At 48.6% G+C, this 23,246-nt stretch overlaps 1 protein-coding gene across 2 annotated transcripts in view; it reads left to right on the top strand.

The window, feature by feature from the left end:
* Window positions 1-23,246, top strand: part of Nt5dc3 (5'-nucleotidase domain containing 3) — a 56,822-nt gene that overhangs the window by 17,344 nt on the left and 16,232 nt on the right. The window contains exons 2-9 of one of the 2 annotated variants that reach the window (XR_005486729.2): window positions 3,175-3,359; window positions 11,004-11,078; window positions 11,732-11,787; window positions 16,188-16,278; window positions 17,277-17,414; window positions 20,592-20,652; window positions 21,056-21,158; window positions 21,275-21,399. Coding sequence is in view for 1 of the 2 variants with exons in the window: in NM_001134887.3 (NP_001128359.1) it covers window positions 3,175-3,359; window positions 11,004-11,078; window positions 11,732-11,787; window positions 16,188-16,278; window positions 17,277-17,414; window positions 20,592-20,652; window positions 21,056-21,158; window positions 21,298-21,399 (811 nt within the window). In the remaining variant the exon portion in view is untranslated. The remainder of the gene's footprint in view (window positions 1-3,174; window positions 3,360-11,003; window positions 11,079-11,731; window positions 11,788-16,187; window positions 16,279-17,276; window positions 17,415-20,591; window positions 20,653-21,055; window positions 21,159-21,274; window positions 21,400-23,246) is intronic. The other variant, NM_001134887.3, reaches the window with a different exon arrangement.

Genomic DNA, 23,246 nt, shown 5'->3' on the forward strand with positions numbered 1-23,246 from the left:
CAGTTCACACCTTTAGTCTCAGACTCAGGAAGCAGAGGCACACAGATCTCTGTGAGTTCTGGGCCAACCTGGTCTACAGAGTGAGTTTCAGGACAGCCAGGACTACACAGAGAAATCCTGTCTCAAAACAAACAAACAAACAAATCTCAAACAAAGACCAAACAAAATAACAACAAAAACACCAAAAGAACAAAACAGAACAACAAAAAAATTAGGGCGGTAAATTTTGTTATATGCGTTATTTTGTCATAATACAGTAAACAACCACAAGCCCAAATCAAAACAGAATGCCTGCAACTTCTTTTCTGAAACAGGGTTATGGTACTGTGTAGCCCAGGCTGGCTGAACCCCACCCCACACCCCATGCTTCTAGGTGCTGGGATTATTTACCCTACCTTGTTTAGCACATTTCCTAGTGGTTTGTGGGATTAGTAGATAGAGAACCAGAAGCCACCTGGTTCACCTACGTCATCTGGGTGAATCTGTCATACTCAGGAAATAGCATCACCCACAGTAGCCATATTATCTACTGGGGGACACAGCTTCCAGCCCATTGTGCCTTGTGGCGCACAGAGCTGCCGCTCCACTTCCCAGCACCAGTCGTACCTCTTGCTGTCTCTGTTGTGTGCAAAAGGAACTCACTTTCTCCATTACACTCACTCCCGTGTCTACCTCTGCAGTTAGTTCCAGTGGGTGACTGAGAGGGGCAGTCTGTTCATGACGTCACATTAGAGAGTAGCTGAGGTCCCTTCAGGCTTCTGATGCTTCCCCTGTGCCTGTGTTGAAGACTGGCATGTGACACAGCCAGGCGTGGAGGTGATGACCCTCATGTGATGGGCAGCCCATTGGTGACCAGCTCTGGGGAGCCTTGGGTGGCTCCACCCGGCTGACCTGTGGGGCATTTCTCATGTACTGCCTTTCGGGCTTTCTTGCCAGTGCTTTTTCTAAATATAAGCCTAAACTAAAGCAGGCTGTTGGAGCTTCCCACACAAAGGTCATTTGTGAAAGGGGAGCTTTTGGGCACACCATAAGCCATCCGGCTCACCTACGTCATCTGGGTGAATCTGTCATACGCAGGAAATAGCATCACCTACAGCAACCCGGCCACATAACAAGGATCCTCAGTATCAGATCTGGAGGACCAGGCAGTGCTGACTTCTCCCTGCCTGGGAGTCAGTTCTCGTGAACTGCCTGCCTCCTGTTTTCTGCACGTTAGTCTTACTGCCCTCCGAGCCGTGCCACTTGCGGATGAGACAGAGAACCACCCACCACCGCCCTCACCCTGAGACCCAAGGCAGTTGTCTGTTGTTTTTAATGAAGGACGCTAATGAGAGTGTGTCATTTATTGGGGAGTTCTGTAGAAATGTCAGTGTGGGCAAAACTGTGCTCACTCATGCCTGGCTTGGGAACTGTGTGGGGTCTTAGTGGGATTTTAATTTGATGTATGGGGAAGACACCTCAGGGGGTAGCCATCTGCCACTGACCGAAGGTCTGTGAGGTTTTTCTAACTTCTGCTGGGTTTGCCAAGGGCTGTAACTTTCAGGACTATAGCTGGGACTCTGCCCTGGTAGGGGTCTGGTCACGTGACCAATAAGGTTGTCATGGCTTGATTACTAAGATGACTCCTTAGTGGAAACTGCTCATAGTCAAAAGACGTAAAAATAATGGGCGGACTCGTTCATTTAGTTATGTTTTTGTTTTTAAAAATACAGTTTTACATTCGATTGGTTGGCTGGGGGCAGTGCAGGGGCACACACACACACACACACACACACACACACACACACACACACACCACAGCACACATGTACACATACACACACTCTTGCAGTCATACATTCTCTCTTCTGTCTTCTGTGCAGGCTACCAACATGGCTGTGGGGACGCTGTCTTCAGAGTCTGTGAACAATCTTTATGGTGTCTGGATGGGGTGAGAGCAGAAGCAGGAGTGGACATGGCTTTAGTGTTGTTAAAAATCATAGGTTGTTAAAAATCCATGGCTTAAATGGATTATTTTTTGGGGGAATAAATACAGGGAAATATTCCAACACACTGCAGAGCTAAAACCACTAACATCCTCTATTTCATCTTCAGGCTGTACTTTCAGTGCTGGGGGTCAGATGGCTCTGGGCATGCTGAGCGAGCGTGTACTCTTGCCACTGAGTCACAGCCCTGAGCCACAGTCCTCCCTTGCCTTGCAGATCGGATCGCGGTAAGGGTCCATTTGAACTCATGGAAATGGTAAGGTAGAAGGAATTTTTGGAATCCCTTTAAGAAAGAAGTGATGTCATAGCTGCCCCTCAAACAGAAAGACCTGCTATAGTACAAACTGCTTCCCTGTCTGGTGGACCCCGATGTTGGATGGGGTGACCCCACCCCTAATGCAGCTGAAAGAAGTGATCTGCTCACCACAAAGGTGTTATTATTAAGTAGGAAGGAATTAAATGAGTCAAATGTCAGGTTGGTTATGGCGTACATATATAATACATATATTGAAGTGTCAGGTCGTAGTAGCCTGAGGTCAGATCTCAGCGTCTGCGGTGATGTGAGCTTGTGGTTGAATATGAACTATGGAGACTGACACACAGGCTTGTGTGTGTAGTAAGGTCAGCCTTATAGGATATATATGGAGACATGGGTAGCCAATACATTGAATGTTAGGATCAACCTCTCTCTCTCTCTCTCTCTCTCTCTCTCTCTCTCTCTCTCTCATATTTAAAAATGTTGATCCCTTGAGGCACTGTATCACGTGTTCTTTCTCAGTGACAATCTCATCAGCATGATGGAGACTCCTCTGAACTCACATGAGGACTCTAGGAGCCCCACCCATGGATTTGGTATATTCATGAAATGCATTCTGCTGTGCCCGTCACCACAATCAAATTGAGAATATTTCTACCACCTGGAAAGAAATTCTAGACACAGTAACAGTCACCTCCTCACCCATCTGGCACAGCCACTAGTCTTCTTTTCTGTCCCCACAAACCTACCTTTCTCCTTCTTCCCTCCTCCTCTTCCTCCCTCCCCACAAGTGTTCTACCACTGAGCTGCCTCCCCAGCCTGGGATCTGCCTGTTCCAGACATCACATGGATGTGCAAACTGCTCCCTTTGTCTAGACGCCATCCGACCCCTGTCTGTCCCAGGAGATGACAGGTTCTTTTCTTTGCTCCTAGAATTGGTTCCCTCCATCATGAACAACTTGCTGAATCCAGATGCCATTTTCTCGAACAATGAGATGAGCTTGTCGGACATCGAGATATATGGCTTCGACTACGATTACACCCTGGTGTTCTATTCCAAACATCTCCACACGCTCATCTTCAACGCTGCCCGGGACCTTCTCATCAACGAACACAGGGTAAGGCTGCAGAGACCTTCCTGTCCTCTTCCCTTTGACCCCTGTGGTGTCTGAAGAGCAGACAGCCCTGTGCATGCATGCCCAGGCCCTGCCCTTTTACAGAAGCCCTGCAGCGAGTGGCTGCAGGATGAAGAAGCAGGTTTCGGTCCATTCCAACTTTCCAAGTGACTCTTACCTAGAACCTAGTTATGTGTATGTGTGTGCATGAGTGTTCATGTGTGTGCAAATACATGGATATGTACAAGTTTGTATATAAGTGGGGCCAGGGAACAACCTTGGGTGTCATCTCAGGAATGTTGTCTAAGTCCCCTGAGACAGGCTCTCTGATTGGTCTGGAGCTCAATTAAGCTTCAGCAGTGGACCTCAACCTTCCTAATGCTGTGACCCTTTATACATTTCCTCATGTTATGGTGACACCCCCAAACCATAAAATTACTTTCATTGCTACTTCATAATTATATTTTTTTCATTTATACTTCATAACTGTAATTTTGTAGTTATGAATTGTAATGTAAATATCTGTGTTTTACGATAACCATAGGCATCCCCTGTGAAAGGGTTGTTAGATCCCCAGAGGGATTGTGACCCACAGATTGAGAACTGCTGGGGTAGACTGTCTGGCCGGCAAGCTCCATCCCTTCAGTTCTGGGGTTATACCTCCCACCCCCCAATACTACATAACAAGTATGTTTATAATCTCTGTCTCCAACCAGAGCCTGGCGCCCTCCCCCGCCAAAACCAGGACTTTGCTTTGATTTTGAAGCTCTCTGTGTTGAACATTACTGTCTTCGATGGCTATTGTTTTAAATGACAAACCAACGAAGACTCAGATGTGAGTGAAAACCTGCTAGCTCAGAGAGGCAGAGAAAGCACCCAGCCGACCTTCCTACCGAAGTCCCAGAAGGGAAGAGCTCCTTCTTCTCCTTGCTGCCTTGAATACCCTTCAACTCACAGACCCTCCTTTCTCTTTCCTGGGTTTTCTTATGTTCACTCCCTGTCAACTGGTTGCTTGCTGTGCCTTTTGACCTGATCTTTGACTTTATTTAGCTCTTGTTTGCAGAAGGTTCTTGGGTTAAAGGCGTGTGCAGGGCTGAGCCACAATCACAACAAGACTTTTCCAGTTCACAGTCTTGGGGTTCACAGTGTGACCAAATGCCCTGCAGCAGATGGTGCTGACCGTTAAGCTCCTCTGCCCATCCCCGTCCTTCCCTCCTTAGGTTTTATCTATGGCTTTCATGCGCTGTGGATGCAGGAAGGGTGACCTGGGAATCGTTCTGGAGGCTATCAGACACTGGGACGGTCACTAGGGAAGTCACCTGGCAGACTCCCTGAGGACCCCAGAGCAGAGGGTTAAAGGCAGCACAGCATATAGTGGGAGTAGCTTATGCACACGGGGTGTGATTTCAGCCTGGTCCAGCACCAGTGGGCTGGGGTGTAATGGGTAACCTGGAAACCCAGCTGTGAAACCTGCAGTTTGTCCCCTCCCAGATGGGAAGCTCTGAAGATATGACAGTTGTGGGGAAACCATCCCCTGGTACTAGATACGTATCCGAGAAAGCCAAAGTTCCAGTTGGCTTTAGACCCTGAACATCTGGTTCAGCTTATTTTCTGTCTTCTCAGTGGATTGACGCAGGTATGTTGTAGGAACAGCATTTGGCAAAAATGCCCTTTTGTCTCGTTGCTGGCTGGAGCTTCGACGTTCTTCTGTTTTAACGTTTCATCATCGTTCGTTCCACTCCATCTAAAGCACCGCCCGCCTCCAGTCATTCTCCCCAGGATCAGGCGAACAGGCCCTCCGTAACCAGGTGGCTCTGCAACCAGCCCTTGCTTCCAGCCGCCACCTGGTACTGTCCCTTAGCAGACACCAGGAGACGGCCTTGGAGGGCTGCTGCCTGTGAGCGTGCTAGCACTCAGAGAACTCTGGATCCTGTCCTAGTGTCCTGCCCCCACTTCTGACTGAGCGCTGAAGCTCATGTTCTCCAGTGGATTGCTTGGATCGCTTCCTGTGTGGTCCAGATCCAAGTAGCCACTGTTGTCTCTAGAAAACGGGTCTAGGAACAGCGCCTCCCTCACCATGTTGTGATGTCATTAGGTGGGAACAGTGCCTTCATAGTGTTGTGGTCATTAGGTGAGCTGCAAGGACCAGTGCTGTTGTCATGGACACAGCCTGCCTGCTGTGGATCAGAGCAGGGATCAGAGCAGGGTCTGAACTCAGCTCCCTCTGCTTCTCTCACTCTGAATTGCCCTTCAGAGGGGCAATGCTTTTCTGCCCTAGGGTTTCCTTTTTTTCCTTTCCTTTCCTTTCCTTTTCTTTTTTTTCTTTTCTTCCTTCCTTCATTCCTTTTTTTATATGATAATTAAAATAGTCATGTAAACAGTAACTTATGAACATAAAGTACTTCTATAAACTCTTTGGAGGTAGAGATGAGCTAGTGGGTAAAGTAGAAGGTAGAATCATTGCAAAGCCACTAGATGGGGGACTATTGAAATCTCACTGAATCTATTAGTCACTTTGATAAAGGAATCATGATAACACTAATTACGTCAGGCATGTTAATGGAGCCAGTCATGAAGTTGCAGACTTTTCTCTTGCCCTGATTAAACACTCTTCCAAGGAGTGTTGAGTTCTGTGCCGTCCTTCCTGTGCACAGGGCTGGGAAGGCATCTGTGTTTGGGACGCACAGCAATAGGACAATCAGTTTGCAATTTAACCTCTTTCCAGCAAGTCAGTATAAAAAGTTCAGCTCCTTTAAAAAAGCCTTTTTAATGTTTTTAAAACAAGGATGATTTTTTCATGAAGACAGAAATAAAAGAACTGAGCAGTAATATATGTGTTTTCATTTTATGTCTCCTAACAAGCATGTAATGTTAGAAGGGCTCCTGATGTCATCTCCCGATTTCACACCTTTGTTAGTGTCCTCTGGTGTGTGTGTGTGTGTGTGTGTGTGTGTGTGTGTGTGTGTGTGTGGTGTGTATGTGTATGTGTGGTGTGTGTGTGTATGTATCTGTGTATATGTATGTATGTACACATATGTATGTGTGTATATGTATTTACACATATGTAAGTGTGTATGTATGTACATATGTGTATGTGTGTATATGCATGTGTGTATGCATGTGTGTATACATATGTGTATGTGTGTATATGTATGTGTGTATGTATGTGTGTATATGTGTGTATGTACACGTGTATTCACATGCACAGAGGTGAGGACAACTTTTGGAAGTCAGTGCTCTCTTTCTACCATGTGGTCTTGGAGATTGAACTCATCGTCAAGCTTGGCAGCTGAATGGGAAAACAAAGAAATAAGAAGGAAGGACGTGCCTGCTCTTCGGTATGGGAGAGGAGAAGACTTACTGTAGACAAAAGGGAGAGCATAGGGAGAGGTGGTCATATCTGGGACGATCCAGAGGAAATGGGTAGACTGAGCTGGGCCATGTGAGGAGAGGAGGGACAGGAAAGGAGCTGCCAACCAAGAGGGGCAGCCTGGACCGAGAGACTGGTGTAGCCAAAATAGTTGTGGCCAGAGGAGCTGGGGATGGGGTGGAAGCCCTGCCCAGTGTCTGGGCTGGAGAGTTCAGGGTGGGGGCGGGTGTGCCAGCCAGGGCCCTGCAACTGGTAGGGACTGAGGGCTGCTGCAGAACCTGCAGCCAGCATCCACCTTGGTACGTTACCTAGGCACCTCAGCCAGCCATTTGCCCTAGGTTTGAGACCTAACCGCAGCAGGTACCTTTACCCGCAGAGCCATTTTGCCAATCCTCTTCTGTGCTTAAGTGATTGGTGACCGCCCTTCTCAGATTCAAAGCCCACCAACCCCTAACTCCCTCCATTTTAAGACTGTGTAAGGCTTAGCATGTAGCGAAGCCTCAGTGGTAGGCCTACTGTACCCTGTCCTCTTCCCTGAATGCTGACATTCTGTTACTGCCGGGCCTTGTCACACAGAGGATTTGATACCGACATGGCAACCCTCTCTGGTGTTGCATTGGTAAAATCTCTCAGTTAGCTGACTCTCTGCCGCCTCCTTTAGGATAACGAAGGACATCACTGATGTGCATGGTAGGATGTCTCTCCCAGGCTGTTTGTTGTTTTTCCTCATGGTGGAATGGATTCTGGGTTTAAGGGGTCAGAGGTCAAGTGTGGTTGTCATCACGCCACAGTGGACATGTCACTGGGTGCTGCCTTTCATCTCCTGAGGGATGGATGTTTGGGCTTCTCCACTGCACAAAGACTCTTTTTAGTCTGCCTGTGCTACCCTCCAGGGACATCACTCTGGCTGTGAGCATGCTACTGATATGTGAGAGACTCACTTAATTTCTTTCTTTCTTTTTTTTTTTTTTTCCGGAGCTGGGGACCGAACCCAGGGCCTTACGCTTGATAGGCAAGCACTCTACCACTGAGCTAAATCCCCAACCCCTGAGAGACTCACTTAAAATGTGATCTTGATCCCACGTGCTTCTCATCTCTCCTGATGCCACTGCCCTGGACTGAGCAGTCGTCCGGTCTGAGTACATTTGGTGCCTTCCCCTCTGTGCCCTCACTTCTGTTCTCCACCTGCTAGCAAGTTGTTACTTTTTTTAAACAATGTATTTCATTTGTTATTTATGTGTATCCGTGTGTCTCTGTACACATGAGTGGGTGTCCATGGAGACCAGAAGAAGGCATTGGGTCCCTCAGAGCTGGCGCTATAGGTGGTTGCAACCACTGGATGTGGGTGCCGGGAACTGCCCTGGGCCAGAGCCATCTCCCCAGTCTCTCTCTTTATAAGTAAATAAATATAGTTGGGTGGCGGCGGCACATGCCTTCATTCCCAGCACTCCAGAGGCAGAGGCAGGCAGATCTCTCTCTGAGTTCAAGGCCAGCCTGGTCCACATAGTGAGTTCCAGGACAGCCAGGGATACACAGAGAAACACTATCTCCAAAAAACAAACAAATTTTAAACAAAAAAGTAAACATAAGAGCCACAAACACTCCCCTGGGCTCTCTCCCTTCTGGAAAATGAATTTTTAATAGGCTTGCCAGTGCTGCCTTCCGTGTCTCCTCGCTTGCCACAGACAGCACAGGGCTGGCTGCTGTTCCTGTCAGCTGTCTGGCCCTCACACTGGGCTCTCTATAGCATGGATCACTGTAAGGGGTTGTGCTCCAGGAGTATTCTCTTGCTTATGGCATGGCTCCCAGGGTAGCGTCCCTTGGGACCCTTGGGACCAACACTGTCACTTGTATTCTCTGTCCCTGGCACAGTGCTTGACACAAAATACACGCTCAACAAATGCCTGAGGTATAGGCTCTCTGCCAGTGGGTGAGAGCTTTGTTTGGGCCAGCACTCCACGGAGGTTGTGCTGTCTTTGCTTCCTCTTTTGTGAGGTCTGAAAGAGCGTCACTTTCGGCCAGACTCATAATTCAGGCTGTGTGAAATACCAGACTAAAAGCTCTGAAAGACCAGTACATTTCCAGGCATCTGTACTTCTGAAATTCCTGGCGGTACTGTGGAAACTGTTAGCCATTCAGATAGCTGCAGTTAGCCACAAAGGCGGAACACAGCCAGGCTCCAGCACTGTGGCAGTCACCTATGCGTGGGGGGTTGCCCGAGTCTTCTGTTGCACTGAGGAATTAATGTTCCTAGGGCTGCTCTGTCCAGGGCAAACTTTGGACTTTATTGGCATGCTCATGGTTTTCCTGAAGCCACTGTCCTATTGAGGCTCAGCTGTTTCTGTCTGTCCTCAAAACCATGCTTTTCTCTGGCTTGGAAATACTTCCCACCAACTTGTTGAGCTTCTGACTTGGTAGCCGCTACCTGGGAGGAGAGGGGTTATACTGGTTAGTTTTTTTGTCAACTTGACACAAGCTAGAGTAATTTGGGACTAGGAAACTCACTTGAGAAAGTGCCTCAATCAGATTGCCTGTAGGCGAGTGGGCATTTATTGAGTATTGATTGACGCTAGAGGGTCCAGCTTATAGAGTTGGGCTTTACCTCTGAATTTGTGTTCTGAGCACCAGAAGAAAGCAGGCTGGGCAAGTTCCTCATGGCCTCTGCTTGAGTTCCTGCCCTGACTTCCCCCTGGCCGTGGTGTTTTATGGAGCAATAGAAACCCTAAGAAGGGTTCTGGGCTGGTTGAGGGTGGAGTAGGTGGGCTAGGGGTGGACTGAATGTGACACAGATCCAAGGCTCAACCACTGTGCAGCTTAGATTCCTGGGTAAATTCTTGACTCTAATCCCCAGAACTCTGAGCCACAAAAAAGCAGGAGGCACTGTCTCCTTCCTGCTGGGCAGTGACCCCACCCCAGGCTAATGGAGCCTTCAGACATGCAGTGAGCAGAGCCACATCCCCATGGCTGGTTTAGTGTGGGCGTTGGCAAGCATCTCAGGAAATATGCAGAACCGTACATGGTGTTCAGAAGTCTTGAGAACACCCACGGGGAGAAATATCAGGTTGGGGATTTCTTGGCACACACACGGGTGCAAGATAAATGAGCCCAAATGTGACATTTAAGTCAGTGCTTCGTGCAGCCTGACTTGAAAACCTGCCATGTGCCTTCCTTCAGGCAAGTGGTGCTCGGTGGTTCCAGGGAGCCAACAGCAGAGCGAGTGGCTTGGCAGGCTCCCTGGGGGTCTCCATGCTTGCCCAGCCTTTCTTTCTGTAAAATGGGCACAGCGGCACCAACATGCAGGCAGCAGAAGCTGGTGGATGGGTGCTCTCAGCTCTGGGTCTGGGGGAAGGAGGGTCCTGGATTCTCATATGATATAGAGGAGAGATTGACAATGTTTTAGAACGTGATTGAGGCTATGTAACTAGGAAATGGCAGACACCAGGCTGTCTTCAAGAAATCTGTGTGTTCTCAGAGCAGTAGAAGTGGATGGGAACCATAGGGAGACAGGGCCCTGGGACAGTACCTGTGGGGTTCCCCAGCAGGCACAGCTGGGTGAGCACAGTGGAGACTTACAGAGGCTCCTCCTGAAATGACCTCATTTGGATGTCATGGAAGCAGGCAGCTTCTATTGGTTAACACCCAGGCTGTGACAAAATACCTGGCTTAGACAGAGGACCTGGAGCAGGACCCACTCCTAGGCTAGTGGAGGCTGGTCCCATTGCGTCTGTCGTCAGGAAGCAGCAAGAAACGCTGGTGGCTAGCTCAGTGCCACCCATATCTAGGCTGGTCTTTGCGCCTCCATTAGCCCAATCTAGAAGCTCCTCAGATATGCCCAGAGGTGTGTTTCCATGGTGATACTAGATCCTAACAGGCTGACAGTTAAGAGTGGCCATCAAAGAGCTCGGCATGATGGTGTTAGATGTGCAAATGGGTTGGGTCAAGGGCGTGAGGTCTAATCTCAGTCTGGACACACAAATAGGGCTCAGGGCAGGGCTGAGACACAGAGGACCAAGTTGTGGCCTGTCCCTGCTGGGGTCACTTTCCTTCCAGAATAGAATGACTCCTGAGCCTCCCTACAGGGGCAGATCTGTGCCCATCCTGAGCTTAGTGTCCTCCTTTTTTTTCTTTTTTCTTGAACTCAATGTGTAGCCGAGAATAATCTTGAACTCCTGATCCTTCTGCCACAACTTTGTAAGTGCTAGGGTCCTGGGCATGCACCCCCATGCCCGTCTTCTTCTCTGATCTTAGCTAACCACGTGTCCTCTCTTCTCTCTCAGTATCCTGCAGAAATCAGGAAGTATGAGTATGACCCAAACTTTGCCATCCGTGGACTCCATTACGACGTCCAGCGGGTGAGTTTGATCTGTTCTTCTGTAGTTTCATGGTGTTCGGAAATACGGTGCTGCTCAGTAAAGCCACTGGCACTCTCCATGGGGAATGGTTTGGAATGAAGTTCTTGGGGGTTGCAGAACCTGATTATCCAAATAGATTTGGTCGAGCCAATGGCAAGAGGCATGAGGAAAGCTTGCAATCAGGGTGCTGTTTGGGAGTGCCAGCTAGTGCTGGTGATGTGGGGGGAGGAGCCAGCTGTCATATGGTTCCCCTTTTTCTTTTGCTCATATGCCATACCCTTAAAAAACACCTCAGCTAACAAGCAAGGCTTTTGGAAACTGCACGCAGTGGTTCTCAACCTGTGGGTTGTGACCCCTTGGGGATATGATGACCCTTTCACAGGGCTGGCCGTGTCTCAGACCACCGGGAAACACAGATATTTATACTGTGGTTCATAACTGTCTGTTAGGAAGTGGCAAGGAAAATAAAATTACGGTTGGGGTCACCCCAAGGCTAGGCTCACAACGACAGTCAAAGGGTCGCAGCTTCAGGAAGGTTGAGAACCACTGTGTTAGGGAAATGTAATGGTGACAGGGTTTATAACAACCCTTGGATCACTCGGTTTACATGCACATTGTAATTCACGTGTGTGCACATGTTTATGTTCCTAAAGGCAGTGTTGATGAAGATTGATGCCTTTCATTACATCCAGATGGGAACGGTGTACAGGTAAGCAAGGGTTGATTTGCAGGTGTGGCCCGGGGACGTCAGATCTCAGGTCTGGCTAACTGACCCGGGTTAAGGGAAGTGGCCATGTGTAGATTACACTTCTGCCACTCCCTGACTTGTTCAGGAATATGTAACAGGGCCTGGTGCAACCTAACGCTGAGGGTTTGGCTACGGGATGCCTTCTGGGGCTTGAGGGTGGGTGAGAAGCCACACAGGTGAGCAGTACAGCCCAGAGCGGCTGGTGACGGTGGGCAGGCATGCTCTCAGGTCATGGGGAGCCATCAGGAGGAGGCTGACTGGGATGCTGAGAGGGTCCTAGGGTGCTGGGGCGAGGTGGGTACATATCATTCTCAATATGGTGATTAAGGTGTCGGATATTAAGATTCCCTTTCTTCTTTATTAGAATTCGTAGAAGTATGTTGTTTAGATAGAAATCTCTCACTGTTGAAATGAAAGGTTTTGTCTTGACATTTTCTTATTAGGGAGGGGTCTAGGAGGGTGTAGTTTGTCTCTTATACTTTAAAAAGCATGGGTGCTATAGTTTGGTTCTTCTCTCATACTCTTACTTTCCTACGAGAGTAAAACAGGTGTGCAGACCGCCAGCCCTGTGCCCTCTTCTCTGTGCATGCACATGCTCACACGTATGGTTTCTAGACAGTGGTCACAGTGCTTGGTTCTGCCCCCATCTTGGACTTCAATGTTACAGCTGTCATTCTTCGTGCTGACTCCTTAGGTCTCACCCGTGGACTCACAAACAAGTGGTGATGTGCACTCCAATCTTCTTCCTTGTACGATGATCGCTTTTTCCTTAACTTAATAAATTTATTTTATTTGTTTCTTTCCCTGCCTAGGCGTGTTTGCTTCTTCAGAACGTCACATGGGTCAAACATGATTACTTTCCAATGACTTAAATGTTTATCTTTTTATAAAAAAACAGACGCTGTCCTCTTGGTGCCGTCTAGTGTGGCTGCTTGTCTCAGGGAAGACTTCGTCAGAGGACAGCGTTATAGAGTCGGTTCCAGGGATCAGACCCAGATTAGCCGTCACAGAAGTGAGGGTCACCAGTGTTAGGAAGGGCCTCGCCTGATTTTTTCTTTTGTCGCTATATCTCTGTCTTAGTTATGGTTTTACTGCTGTGAGCAGACACCATGACCGCAGCAACTCTTATAAGGACAACATTTGAATGGGGCTGGCTTACAGGTTCAGAGGTTCAGTCCATTACCACTATGGCAGGGACATGGCAGCATGCAGGCAGACATGGTGCTGGAGAAGGAGCAGCAGAAAGAGACTGACTGTGTGCCACACTAGGTGTAGCATGATTGAGACCCCAAAACCACCCTCACGGTGAAACACTTCCACCAAAAAGGCCACACCTCTTATAGTGCCAATCCCCATGGCCAAGCCTTCAAACCCATGGGTCTGTGGGGGCCATTCCTCTTCAGTCTCTGTCTCCTCCCTGGCCTCAGGGACAGGTGCCCCTCTCGTTTACACGTGTCCCACAGTGGACTTGAAGTCTTTGGCATATGTCTACGTTTCAGGCATTTTATTCTACCTACTTTCAACTCTTGGCTGCTTCTACACAAGTTTTTAAATTACTGAGTTCGTTAAGACCCTTAGTAACTGAAAATGAACAGGAACTGGTTTACTAATAAGAAACCACATTGCTTTGCTGACTGCAGTCCAGGGACAGATCTGGCTGACTCTGAGCTTGAAATCGACATTGTCTGAACTCACCTCTCTTTCTTTCTTTCTTGTGTGTGTGTGTGTGTGTGTGTGTGTGTGTGTGTGTGTGTGTGTCTGTGTGGCTGTGTGTTTTCATTTATGTTTACCTATGTGTGTGTGCTTGTGTGTAGAGGTCAATATCAGGTGTCTTTCTCAGTCACTTTATTTTTGAGACAGGGTCTCCCCCTAAACTTGGGGCTCACCATTCGACTGGACTGACTGGTCAGTAAGCCTCAGGGGTCCACCTGTTTCAGCTTCATAGCACTGATATGTTTATGGGCATGGGGCCACTGTGTCCAGCTTATACTATCTGTCATCATCCTCCTCCTCATCATCATCGTCATCATCATCCTCTTATTAAATGTGGGTTCCAGGGGATCAACCTTGGCTCCTTATGCTTGTGAGATAAGGACTTCGCTGACTTCATGACTTGGTGTTCTCAAGCAACACTAGCTTGCATCCCCCAGCCTCAGCTCCAGAGAGAAGAGAAGCTTCACTTCATTAGCATAGGGAGTGGATGAGTTGGGCAAAATTAACAGGAGGCCTCTGTTCCACTTTCCCCTAGACGCCTGGCCTGTCTCATGCTCCTCTCCCCTCTCCTTGCCTTCTGGAAATCCCCCATTCCTACCCCTATCTATGGCCCACTGTAGTCTGTCCTGTTTCATCCTCCAGGTCTGAAGTGGTCCTGCTCCTTCCTTGGTTCATGCCAGGCCCTCCTCACCCCCCACCGCACTGTTGTCCCCTCTGTTTATGTCTAAGTCCCTGTGTTGTGAACGACTCTCCAGGGCCCAGCGTTGTGCGCCTTTCTCTGGGGTCATCCTCACTTCCTCCTTGCTGCCTGCACATCACTGGTCTCAGCAGGCTCGTGATGCTCCGGAAGCCTGGGTTTCTCTGTCAAAGGCCAACTCCAGAGCCTGCTCTGTACAGGTGGTTGTGTGGTGGAGGTATGTGGGATGGGCAGGCGAAAGTGCATTTCTCGCTCCCCTCTAAATGAGTCAAGAATAAATAGTGAGAAGAAACCTGCAAGGTCCAGTTGCACTCGGTTTTAAGATCTGCTGTAGGTTAAGCCTTAGGTTTCATTCAGCCGCAGCACTGGCTGCAAGGCCAGGCCTCTGGGGCTTTGTGGGGAGGCAGGGAGTGGGAGAGAGAGGGAAGCCTCAGCCCTCAGCTCATGGTTCCCCTCAGGCTTTTGCTTGCTTTCCTTCCTTGTATGGCTGTGTAGATGGCTGCTTTGCAAGAGCTGTTCTCCAAGGTCAGTCTAGAATGGTCTGCTTTGCTAGCAATGTCTTATCTGATTGCTGGAGCACAGTGTTCTTTTGTTCTCAAAAGGCCAAGAGTTGTAACAAGTCAGTCAGGCAAAATGTCAGTGGATGCAGTGGGGTGCCTTTAAACCTAATGTGGGGAGTGGAGATAAGAGGATATCACATATCAAAGCAGAAACCATATCATGTGTGCACCTCAGTATCAGGTTTACACAGAGTGTGTACCTCAGTATTGGGTTTACATAGTGTGTGCACCTCAATATCAGAAGGCTCCGTGCCTAATCACCTGTTAGAGCTCCTGCTGTTCGACCCGCCCCTGTGGAAGGCAGCCAGGCCTAGCAGTTTCCTAGTTACTCGTTCTGTTTCTCAAGTGCTCACCTGTGGAGAAGGGCGGAAGAGCAGCCCTCTGGGATGGGAAAGTCCATGTCAGCATGTGGCACCCACTCTGCATGCAGAATGACACTTGAATACACTGGATAGGCAGAGACTGGACTCATTTGCAAGTTGCAGGGGCCGGCAGGTGGTGAGGGATGCCTGCCTGCCTGCCTGCCTCGGGTCGTGGGTATAATCCACTCAGCCTCCTGTGTGACCCTTTCTACCTCAGCACTCAATAGGGGACAGCAGCGGAGGAAGAAGAGTGAATTAGAACACGAATAGCCTTTCTCTGCTCGCATGTGTGAAACACCCGGTCCCAAAGCGAGTCCTTGGCAAACCTTCCATCATAGTGGGCTGAGAGCTGAGAGACCCTGGATTTAAATACTGACATGCTGCTTTCCACTTTGCTAATGCATGGCGGCTCCTGTGGGAAGAACAGTGACTCTCTAGAATGGGTGACTAGTAATGGAGCGCCCAGGCGTAACCCTGCTTGGCATGTCTGAGGTGTGATGTCGGGTTAGTTAGTGCTGTAAACCTGTTTTGTTTGTTGTTATTTATTTTTTAAGATTTATTTATTATATATAAGTACACTGATGCTGTCTTCAGACACACCAGAAGAGGGCATCAGATCCCATTACAGATGATTGTAAGCCACCATGTAGTCGCTGGGATTTGAACTCAGGACCTCTGGAAGATCAGTCAGTGCTCTCCAGCCCATTGTTGTTTTCTGAGACAGGGTTTCTCTGTGTAGTCCTGGCTGCCCTGCAGCTCTGTCTGTAGACCAGATTGTCCTTGAACCCAAAGATCTGCCTGCCTCTGCTTCCTGAGTGCTGGGACTAAAGGTGCCTACCGCCACCGCCGGGCGTGAATCTGGAACTTGTCAGCAACAGAGGCCCTACAGTAATATCCCGCCCGCTGGCTGCAGCTGCTGCTGTGGCATGTTTTGTCTCATGGTGACAAGTCTCCTACCACAGTGGAAAACCACATCAGGAGACGCAGTCCAGAGCCGTTCTCTCCGTTGAGCATCTGTATTTTTTGCAGAGGCCTCAGTGTTGTTCCTGATGAAGAGGTCATTGACATGTACGAGGGGTCCCATGTGCCGCTGGAGCAGATGAGTGACTTTTATGGAAAGGTAAGAAAAGCCACCGGCCACCCGGAACATCAGCCTTTCTCCTTTGGCTGTTTGGTGGCTGGTAAAGCATCTGAGGGAGGTAGGACTGACTTTGGCTTCTGGTTTTAGAGGTCTTGGCTCTGATGCATCCAGGCCTGTGGTGAGGCAGAACATTGGTGAGAAGGGTGTGGGGGAGGGGAAATGGGTAGTGGAGGGAGGGAAGAAGATAAGGGTTTAGGGGCACAGACACATCTGTTTCCTATGGCTGAGCCCTGCCTCCTGTGTCAGCTCTGAGTTGGTCAGGACCTTAGTCTCCGGGTGCAGTTTATGATCTGGTGACTTCACAGTATCCCCAGCTGGTAAGAGCCAAGCCTTGGGCTCGTGGCATTTTGGGGAAGGGACATCTGTGGCTAAAGACCCTTTAGCTATTGGACTCCCCTGCTGTGTGTGTGATTGGTGGAATCCCATTGGGTGTGGAAGGATTGTAGATGTGAGAGACTACAGTACTGAAGAACCACTGTGGGCTCTTGCTGACTCTCTGTCGTCCATGATGTCTCCCTCTGGAGGACGGCCTCTCCATCTTCTCTTATCTACCCCACTTGCTACCATCCCTGAGCAGGTGCGGCTCCACCTTTTTTTGGTCTAAGTCACTAAGTCACTAAGTCACTTAGCCAGAGGACCTGCATGTCCTGAGGTGGGCTGAAGCATTCTGACACTGAGGTCTGCTCTGCTGCCTCTGCCTGGGCGCGACTCCAGTGTTGCTATCCTCTGTGACCTCCTGAGAGGGAGAGGGAAGGAAAGAAGGGAAGGAAGCAGGAGGGCTACCTAAGCGTACCTAGGAAGAGTAGCTTCTGCTGAGGCTCAGGGCAGGGGAGCGTATCACTGTCTCACTGTTAGAAGGGCGCCCTGTGCAGAGGGAGCCGAGGGTGGGTTCCTGGAAACCCCTGACTTCCAGCAGTCTCTGCTGTTTGTCACCTCGTGAGACGGGTCTGCTCGTTAAGCCTGTCTTCCCTCTGCAGAGTTCTCACGGGAACACCATGAAGCAGTTCATGGACATCTTCTCACTGCCCGAGATGACCCTGCTGTCCTGTGTGAACGAGCACTTCCTGAAGAACAACATCGACTATGAGCCTGTGCACTTGTACAAAGATGTCAAGGTGAGGCAGAGGCAGGGTGACTTCAGGCTGCGGCTCTGTGGCCTCCCAGAGAAGGCCAGCTGCTATCTAGGGGTGTGTGTGTTTCTCTCTCTCTCTCTCTCTCTCTCTCTCTCTCTCGGCTCACTGTCTCTGTGATTGACAGTGGAGGTCATTAAGGGACACAGCTATTTCAGAAACATCAGAACAATCGGGGCAGCTGCTCTATCACAGATGTGTCCGCTGTGACCTGGACTTATTAATTCTCTGGCAGTCCTGCCTGTTCTCCTACCTAAGCCTGCTATAAGGAGGATATCTCCTTCATACAGGAGAGGCCACTGTCCCCCATCATGATGCCCAGGTTGGGTAGGGAGAGGTTGGTTTATAGGGAACCTTTTCCTCATAGCCACAAAGGCTCCAAGTGACTCACTGAGGCCGGCAGAATCCCACTGGAGGGCTGCAGACAGATACAGCCCTTAGCTGCATATATGTACACGTTTTATAAGTTTGTGTATTTTTAGTTCATGTTCAGTCACAGTTATAGAATTCTATGTATTAAGCTGTGCCAACTTTCTTAATACTAAAAATATGTTCGGGTATTATTTATTTGATAATCACAGAGTGCTTACATTTTTACAATATAAACAATATAATTTAGTTTCCTTAAAAATGCCTATTTATTTTTTTATTGTATTTTAGTTTCTAAGTAAATGAACGTTTAGTACCTACCTATCAAGATTGCTAGGGGTCCAAATAACATAACACATGTAAAATAGCACAGTAACTTTCACATAGTAATGTTTCAGACAGTGTTAACTTTATGGAAATGTGATTTTTAAAAAACTTGTGCGTGTGTGGGGGTGTGTGTGTGCGTGTTTGTGTTTGTGTGTGTGTGTGTGCATGTTTGTGTGTGTGTGTGTATGTGTGTGCACATGCACAGGTATAGTGTTTTGCACCAATAATTCCATTTCATTTATCTATTATGTGTTCTTATAGCCACAGCTTTTGCTGTTGTTGCTGTTGTTTGGTTTTGTTTTTTGTTTCTGAGCCAGGGTCTCACTCTGTATCCCTGGCTGGCCTGGAACCTGCTCTGTAGGCCTTATGACCTTGAACCCTTAGCGATCTGCCTGCATCTGTATTCTGAGTGCTGGGATTATAGGCTTGTACTCCTGTATCTACCATAGCCACAATATCGTTTAATTGAAAAGATTTTCAAACAATATATTCTGCTCATGACTTCCCTTTCCCCAACTCCTCCCAGATTCTTCCCTTCTCCCCTCCCCCAACTCCTCCTTTTTTCTCTCTTTAGAAGCTAACAACAAAAGAACAGAATTTAAAAAAAAATAGAAGAAGAAACACACATATAACTGAAGTCCATAAAAGCACAAGATGAGGAACCATAATCTACAGACAAAAGACCAGTTGAGACGAAACATGCCCAAACAAAGCAATGAGCCAATAGGCTACAGCAATACCATTGAGTTCATTTTGCATTGCCCATCCCCTGCTATGTCAGGGCCCACCCTTACATGCGGATGATATACATGGTGAGATTCAGCTGGAGACAACTAATTAAAATATTTATATATTCTTAAAGATACATATTTTTAAATCTTTTTAAGAAAAGATTAATTTATTTATTTTATGTATGTGAGGGCATTAGATCCCATTACAGATGGTCGTGAGCCATTTATGGTTGATGGGAATTGAACTCAGGACCTCTGGAAGAACTGTCAGTGCTCTTAACCTCTGAGCCATCTCTCTGGCCCCCAAAGATACCTATTTCTATACCAAAATATTTTTATTGTACACTCATGGCCAGTGTAAATTTTGTTTTTATTTTTTTGAGACAGGGTTCCTCTGTGTAGCTCTAGCTGTCCTGGAACTTGATATGTAGATCAGGCTGGGCTTAAACTCACAGAGAATGCTTCTGCCTCCTGTGTGTCAGGATTAAAGGCTTGCACTACTATGTCTAGCTGTGTGTGTGCGTGCGTGCGTGTGTGTGTGTGTGTGTGTGTGTGTGTGTGTGTGTGTTTCGTCTACACGCATGTCTGTATACCGTGTGTGTGCCTGGTGCCCTAGTCTCTTGTGAGCCACCACATGGTGCGTTAAGAATTGAACCCAGGCCCTCTGGAAGAGCAGCCAGTGCTCTTAACCATTGAGCCACCTTTCAACTTCCCTCATCCAATATAGTTTTTACCGTCCTGATTTCAGGATTTAGAGTCGAGGGTGCCTTGTACTTTCTCAGCCTTGCTTTGATAAAAACTGGCCTAAGTTTAAATATTTAGTTTCAACTCTCCTTTTGTGTATAGAGACACTCTATTTAAGACTCACTTGTAACAGGAGAAATGTTTACATGAAGGTTCAGGTTTTTCCTCCAAGGATTGCTACCACCAACAGCAAGCGCTCACAGAGCTGATGTTCCAGACTCTGTTCTGACTTTTATATTAAGCCTTTGTATTGGTGCTACTATTATCATTACCCCGGTTGAAAGACACCGAGGCACAGAGAGCTTGACTGTCTTGCCCAATGTCACACAGCAGGGCCTAGATTCTTCACCATTGCCTTCTGTGTTGGGTAAAAGTGAAATGGGTTTATGCTGAAGCTAATTGAGATTAAGTTTATAGCCCTGAGTGGTCCACTCTGACAGAAGTCTACCGGTAACAAGATAGACCTAGGCCCCTGCCACTGGTACCAGAAAGTTTCCATCACACTCCAGGAGTCTAAGAAGGGCTGCTAGACATCTCTCACCCTGCCAGCAGAGCTCTGCAGTGACGCCTGGTGACACCATGCTGGCACAGCCCTGAGCCTGCAATGGACTTTGGCTCTCTCTCTTTCCTGCATCTCGTCTTTGTCCCTACCTCTGCCTGACCTTACAGAACTGTTTGCGTGTAAAAATGAGGACGAGGGACAGGGACTCCCTTCCTGCAGGCTATCTGCCCTCTGTTTATCACCCTGCATGTAAACTGCTGTTTGTCATGGGGACCTCATTCAGAATTGCACAAATGACCTTCTCAAAGGAGGTCCTTGGAAACGTATGGCAACAGCCCGTGTCACTGTGGAAGCACAAGTTTGCCCTAGACGCCTCCGGGGCTAGCGTTGGGAGGTGTAGACCTTGGACTGACAGGCAGTGAGCCCCATGGAGCTAACGTCCTGCCCCCTCAGCTCTCTCTCACTGATGAGGAATCTGCCTTTTCACAGGACTCCATACGGGATGTCCACATCAAGGGAATAATGTACCGAGCTATCGAAGCGGACATTGGTAAGCGCTCAGCAGCACTTGCTGTGCTGGTGTGTGGGCGTTGGTGTGTGGGCGGTTAGACATCGCACCCCGGGGTGGGCGGGGCCGAGCAGGGGCCCCGGGTTCCTGAGGATTGTTTAAGGCCCCTGATCCTGCGGTGTAGATTCCTGGTGTCTTGTCAGTCTAAGAGGGGATGGCAGCTGAACCATATTATCCTTCTCTTCAGTAGGGGTGGGGCTTGGGGGAGGGGTAGTCTTTGTTTCCTGTGCACTGGACATTCCCATATTTCCCGGAGTCAGCCTTCCTTGAGACCTGAGTTTCCCCACTGTGCCTAGGACTCTGCGTGCCCCAGGTGCCCATCTCATAAGTGCCTGCAGAGTGCCCGATTCCGTCCTGACTGTGTGAACTTCCCTCTCATTCCTAGAGAAGTACATCTGTTATGCTGAGCAGACCCGCGCGGTGTTGGCTAAATTGGCTGCCCACGGCAAGAAGATGTTCCTCATTACCAATAGCCCCAGTAGCTTTGTGTGAGTTCTGTCTGTCCCCTGCAGCTGTTGGCTCGCGGGTCAGATGCCATTCGTTTTAGTAGCTGGAAAGAAATAGTTTGCAAGAAAATAAAAAACGTTCATCCCTTTGATGTCAGCTCACCTGGCTGCCTTGTTCCAGAGACAAAGGGATGCGGTACATCGTGGGGAAGGACTGGCGGGACCTTTTCGATGTGGTCATAGTTCAGGCCGAGAAACCGAACTTCTTCAATGACAAGCGGAGGTGAGGGCCCGTCTACTGGGGACTTGACTGTGTTTGTGAATACAGGCATGGCATGCCATCACGAGAGCCAGTAGCAGAATCATTAAGCATCTGAGACATAGTTTCTAATTTGTGACCTGTCTGACACTTAGCTTGGGGACCGGCGGGACGGGGCACATAGCAGACAGTGTTCTCAGTTGAGTGTGGGTTGCTGCGGTTCTGAGTCAGGCTTTAGGAAGCAAGACTACAGTGGAGAACAGGGATTAATGCCATACAGCAAAGCAGGCTTGGCCCCCAGATGCCTTGTGGGGTATGAGGTGTGAACACCACCAATGCCAGACTGCCTGGTGGCAGCTCTTGAAACAGCTAATTGGTGCATTTCAAACTGCAGTTGACTTTTGCAGAAGCCTGCAACCCAGCACAAGTCACAGCCATGTCTTATATAATGTCCTCCTGCCTCTGCAGCTTTGGGAAGGGGGAGGGAAGAAGTCAGGATCAGTCCAAGAGTACTAATGTGTCCTCTACCCTGGGGGCAGACTAGGTGGCCCCACTCCTAGAGGCCAACACAGTGAAGATTCTTATGCTAGCATTCTACAGAGAGCTTCTGTCTATCTATGGCTTACTTTGGGAAGGGTTTTCCCAGACCTTCCTTGACCTGTGGTTGGTGACTAGCATCCTTGTAGCTGGTGACCTACCTCAGTGGGTAGTTCTGGGGATCCTACTGTGGTGTCTGAAGTGAGGGCAACCTGTGTACCATTGGGGTGCTAAGAAGAGGCAAGCTCAAAAACAGAGCATACAGACTGAGTCTTGAGTGTGGTCAGAAGCTATACACCAGCCATGTTGCCTCTAGCCTCCTTACTGGGTTTTTAGATTCCTGTGGAGGCTGGGCCTCCCTTTACCCAGGCTCTTCTCAAACGTTTATCTGAGATGGAGGAGTCAGGCCTGGGCTCTTCCTGGGAGGGACTCAGCCCAGCAGTGTTCTTCCCCCCACCCCTTGTTCTGGAATAATGGCTGAAACATTCCCTCTCCTTCTGTTGTTTATTGAAGCCAACAGTTGAGGATGACTTGTTAATCAGAATGTCCATGTGCAGGAATGTTACACAGCCACTAAACATGCCGAACTTGGCTAGCAAAAGCCGCCAGCCTATCTTACTGCTAATGTGTTTCAGACTGTGACATCACACAAGAGGTTGCTGACAGGATTAAAGGAAAAGAGATATAAATAAGAGTACACAAAGTGATTTCCATGTTCCTCAGAAAGGGAAAATGTGTTCTGATGCATAAAGTGAGTTTCTATTTCTGTGACTGGAGAGACAATTACACAAAAAGACAGGCCGAGTCCCACAGGCTGTACCTGGGCGTGAGGGACAGGGCGGTCCTGCTTCCAGGCTCATCAGAGCTAAGGCCCCACCCCCGGACCTGGCATTTGACCCAGGATGCCAGAGTTCCATAGCATCTGCAGGCAGCAGAGTTCCTGCAGGCTTCACCTTGTGAAGCAGATGCTCTCTGTCCTGCTGACTATGCTAGGGCAGGGGGTGGTGACCTTTCACACAGTCACATATCAGATACTTAATGACTCATAACAGTAACAAAAAAGTTATGAAGTAGCAATAAAAATAATGTTATGGTTGGGGGTCACCACAACATGAGGAACTGTATTAAAGGGTCAGGGCATTAGGAAGATGGAGAACCACTGTCCTAGGGAGACCTGACTAAAGGGCTCGTGCTTGCCAAGGGTGGTTGGCTCTAGAATTCTTTTCTTTTCTTTTTTTTCCTTGCTCTTCATCACCTACTGTGTGTAGTGGGTCTGTAGTGGGGTCTATGTTGTGTGGAATGGGGTGACCTGGGCCAGGGGATGCAGTATGGGT

The sequence above is a fragment of the Rattus norvegicus genome, chromosome 7, assembly GCF_036323735.1.
Source record: "Rattus norvegicus strain BN/NHsdMcwi chromosome 7, GRCr8, whole genome shotgun sequence".
Taxonomy (NCBI): domain Eukaryota; kingdom Metazoa; phylum Chordata; class Mammalia; order Rodentia; family Muridae; genus Rattus; species Rattus norvegicus.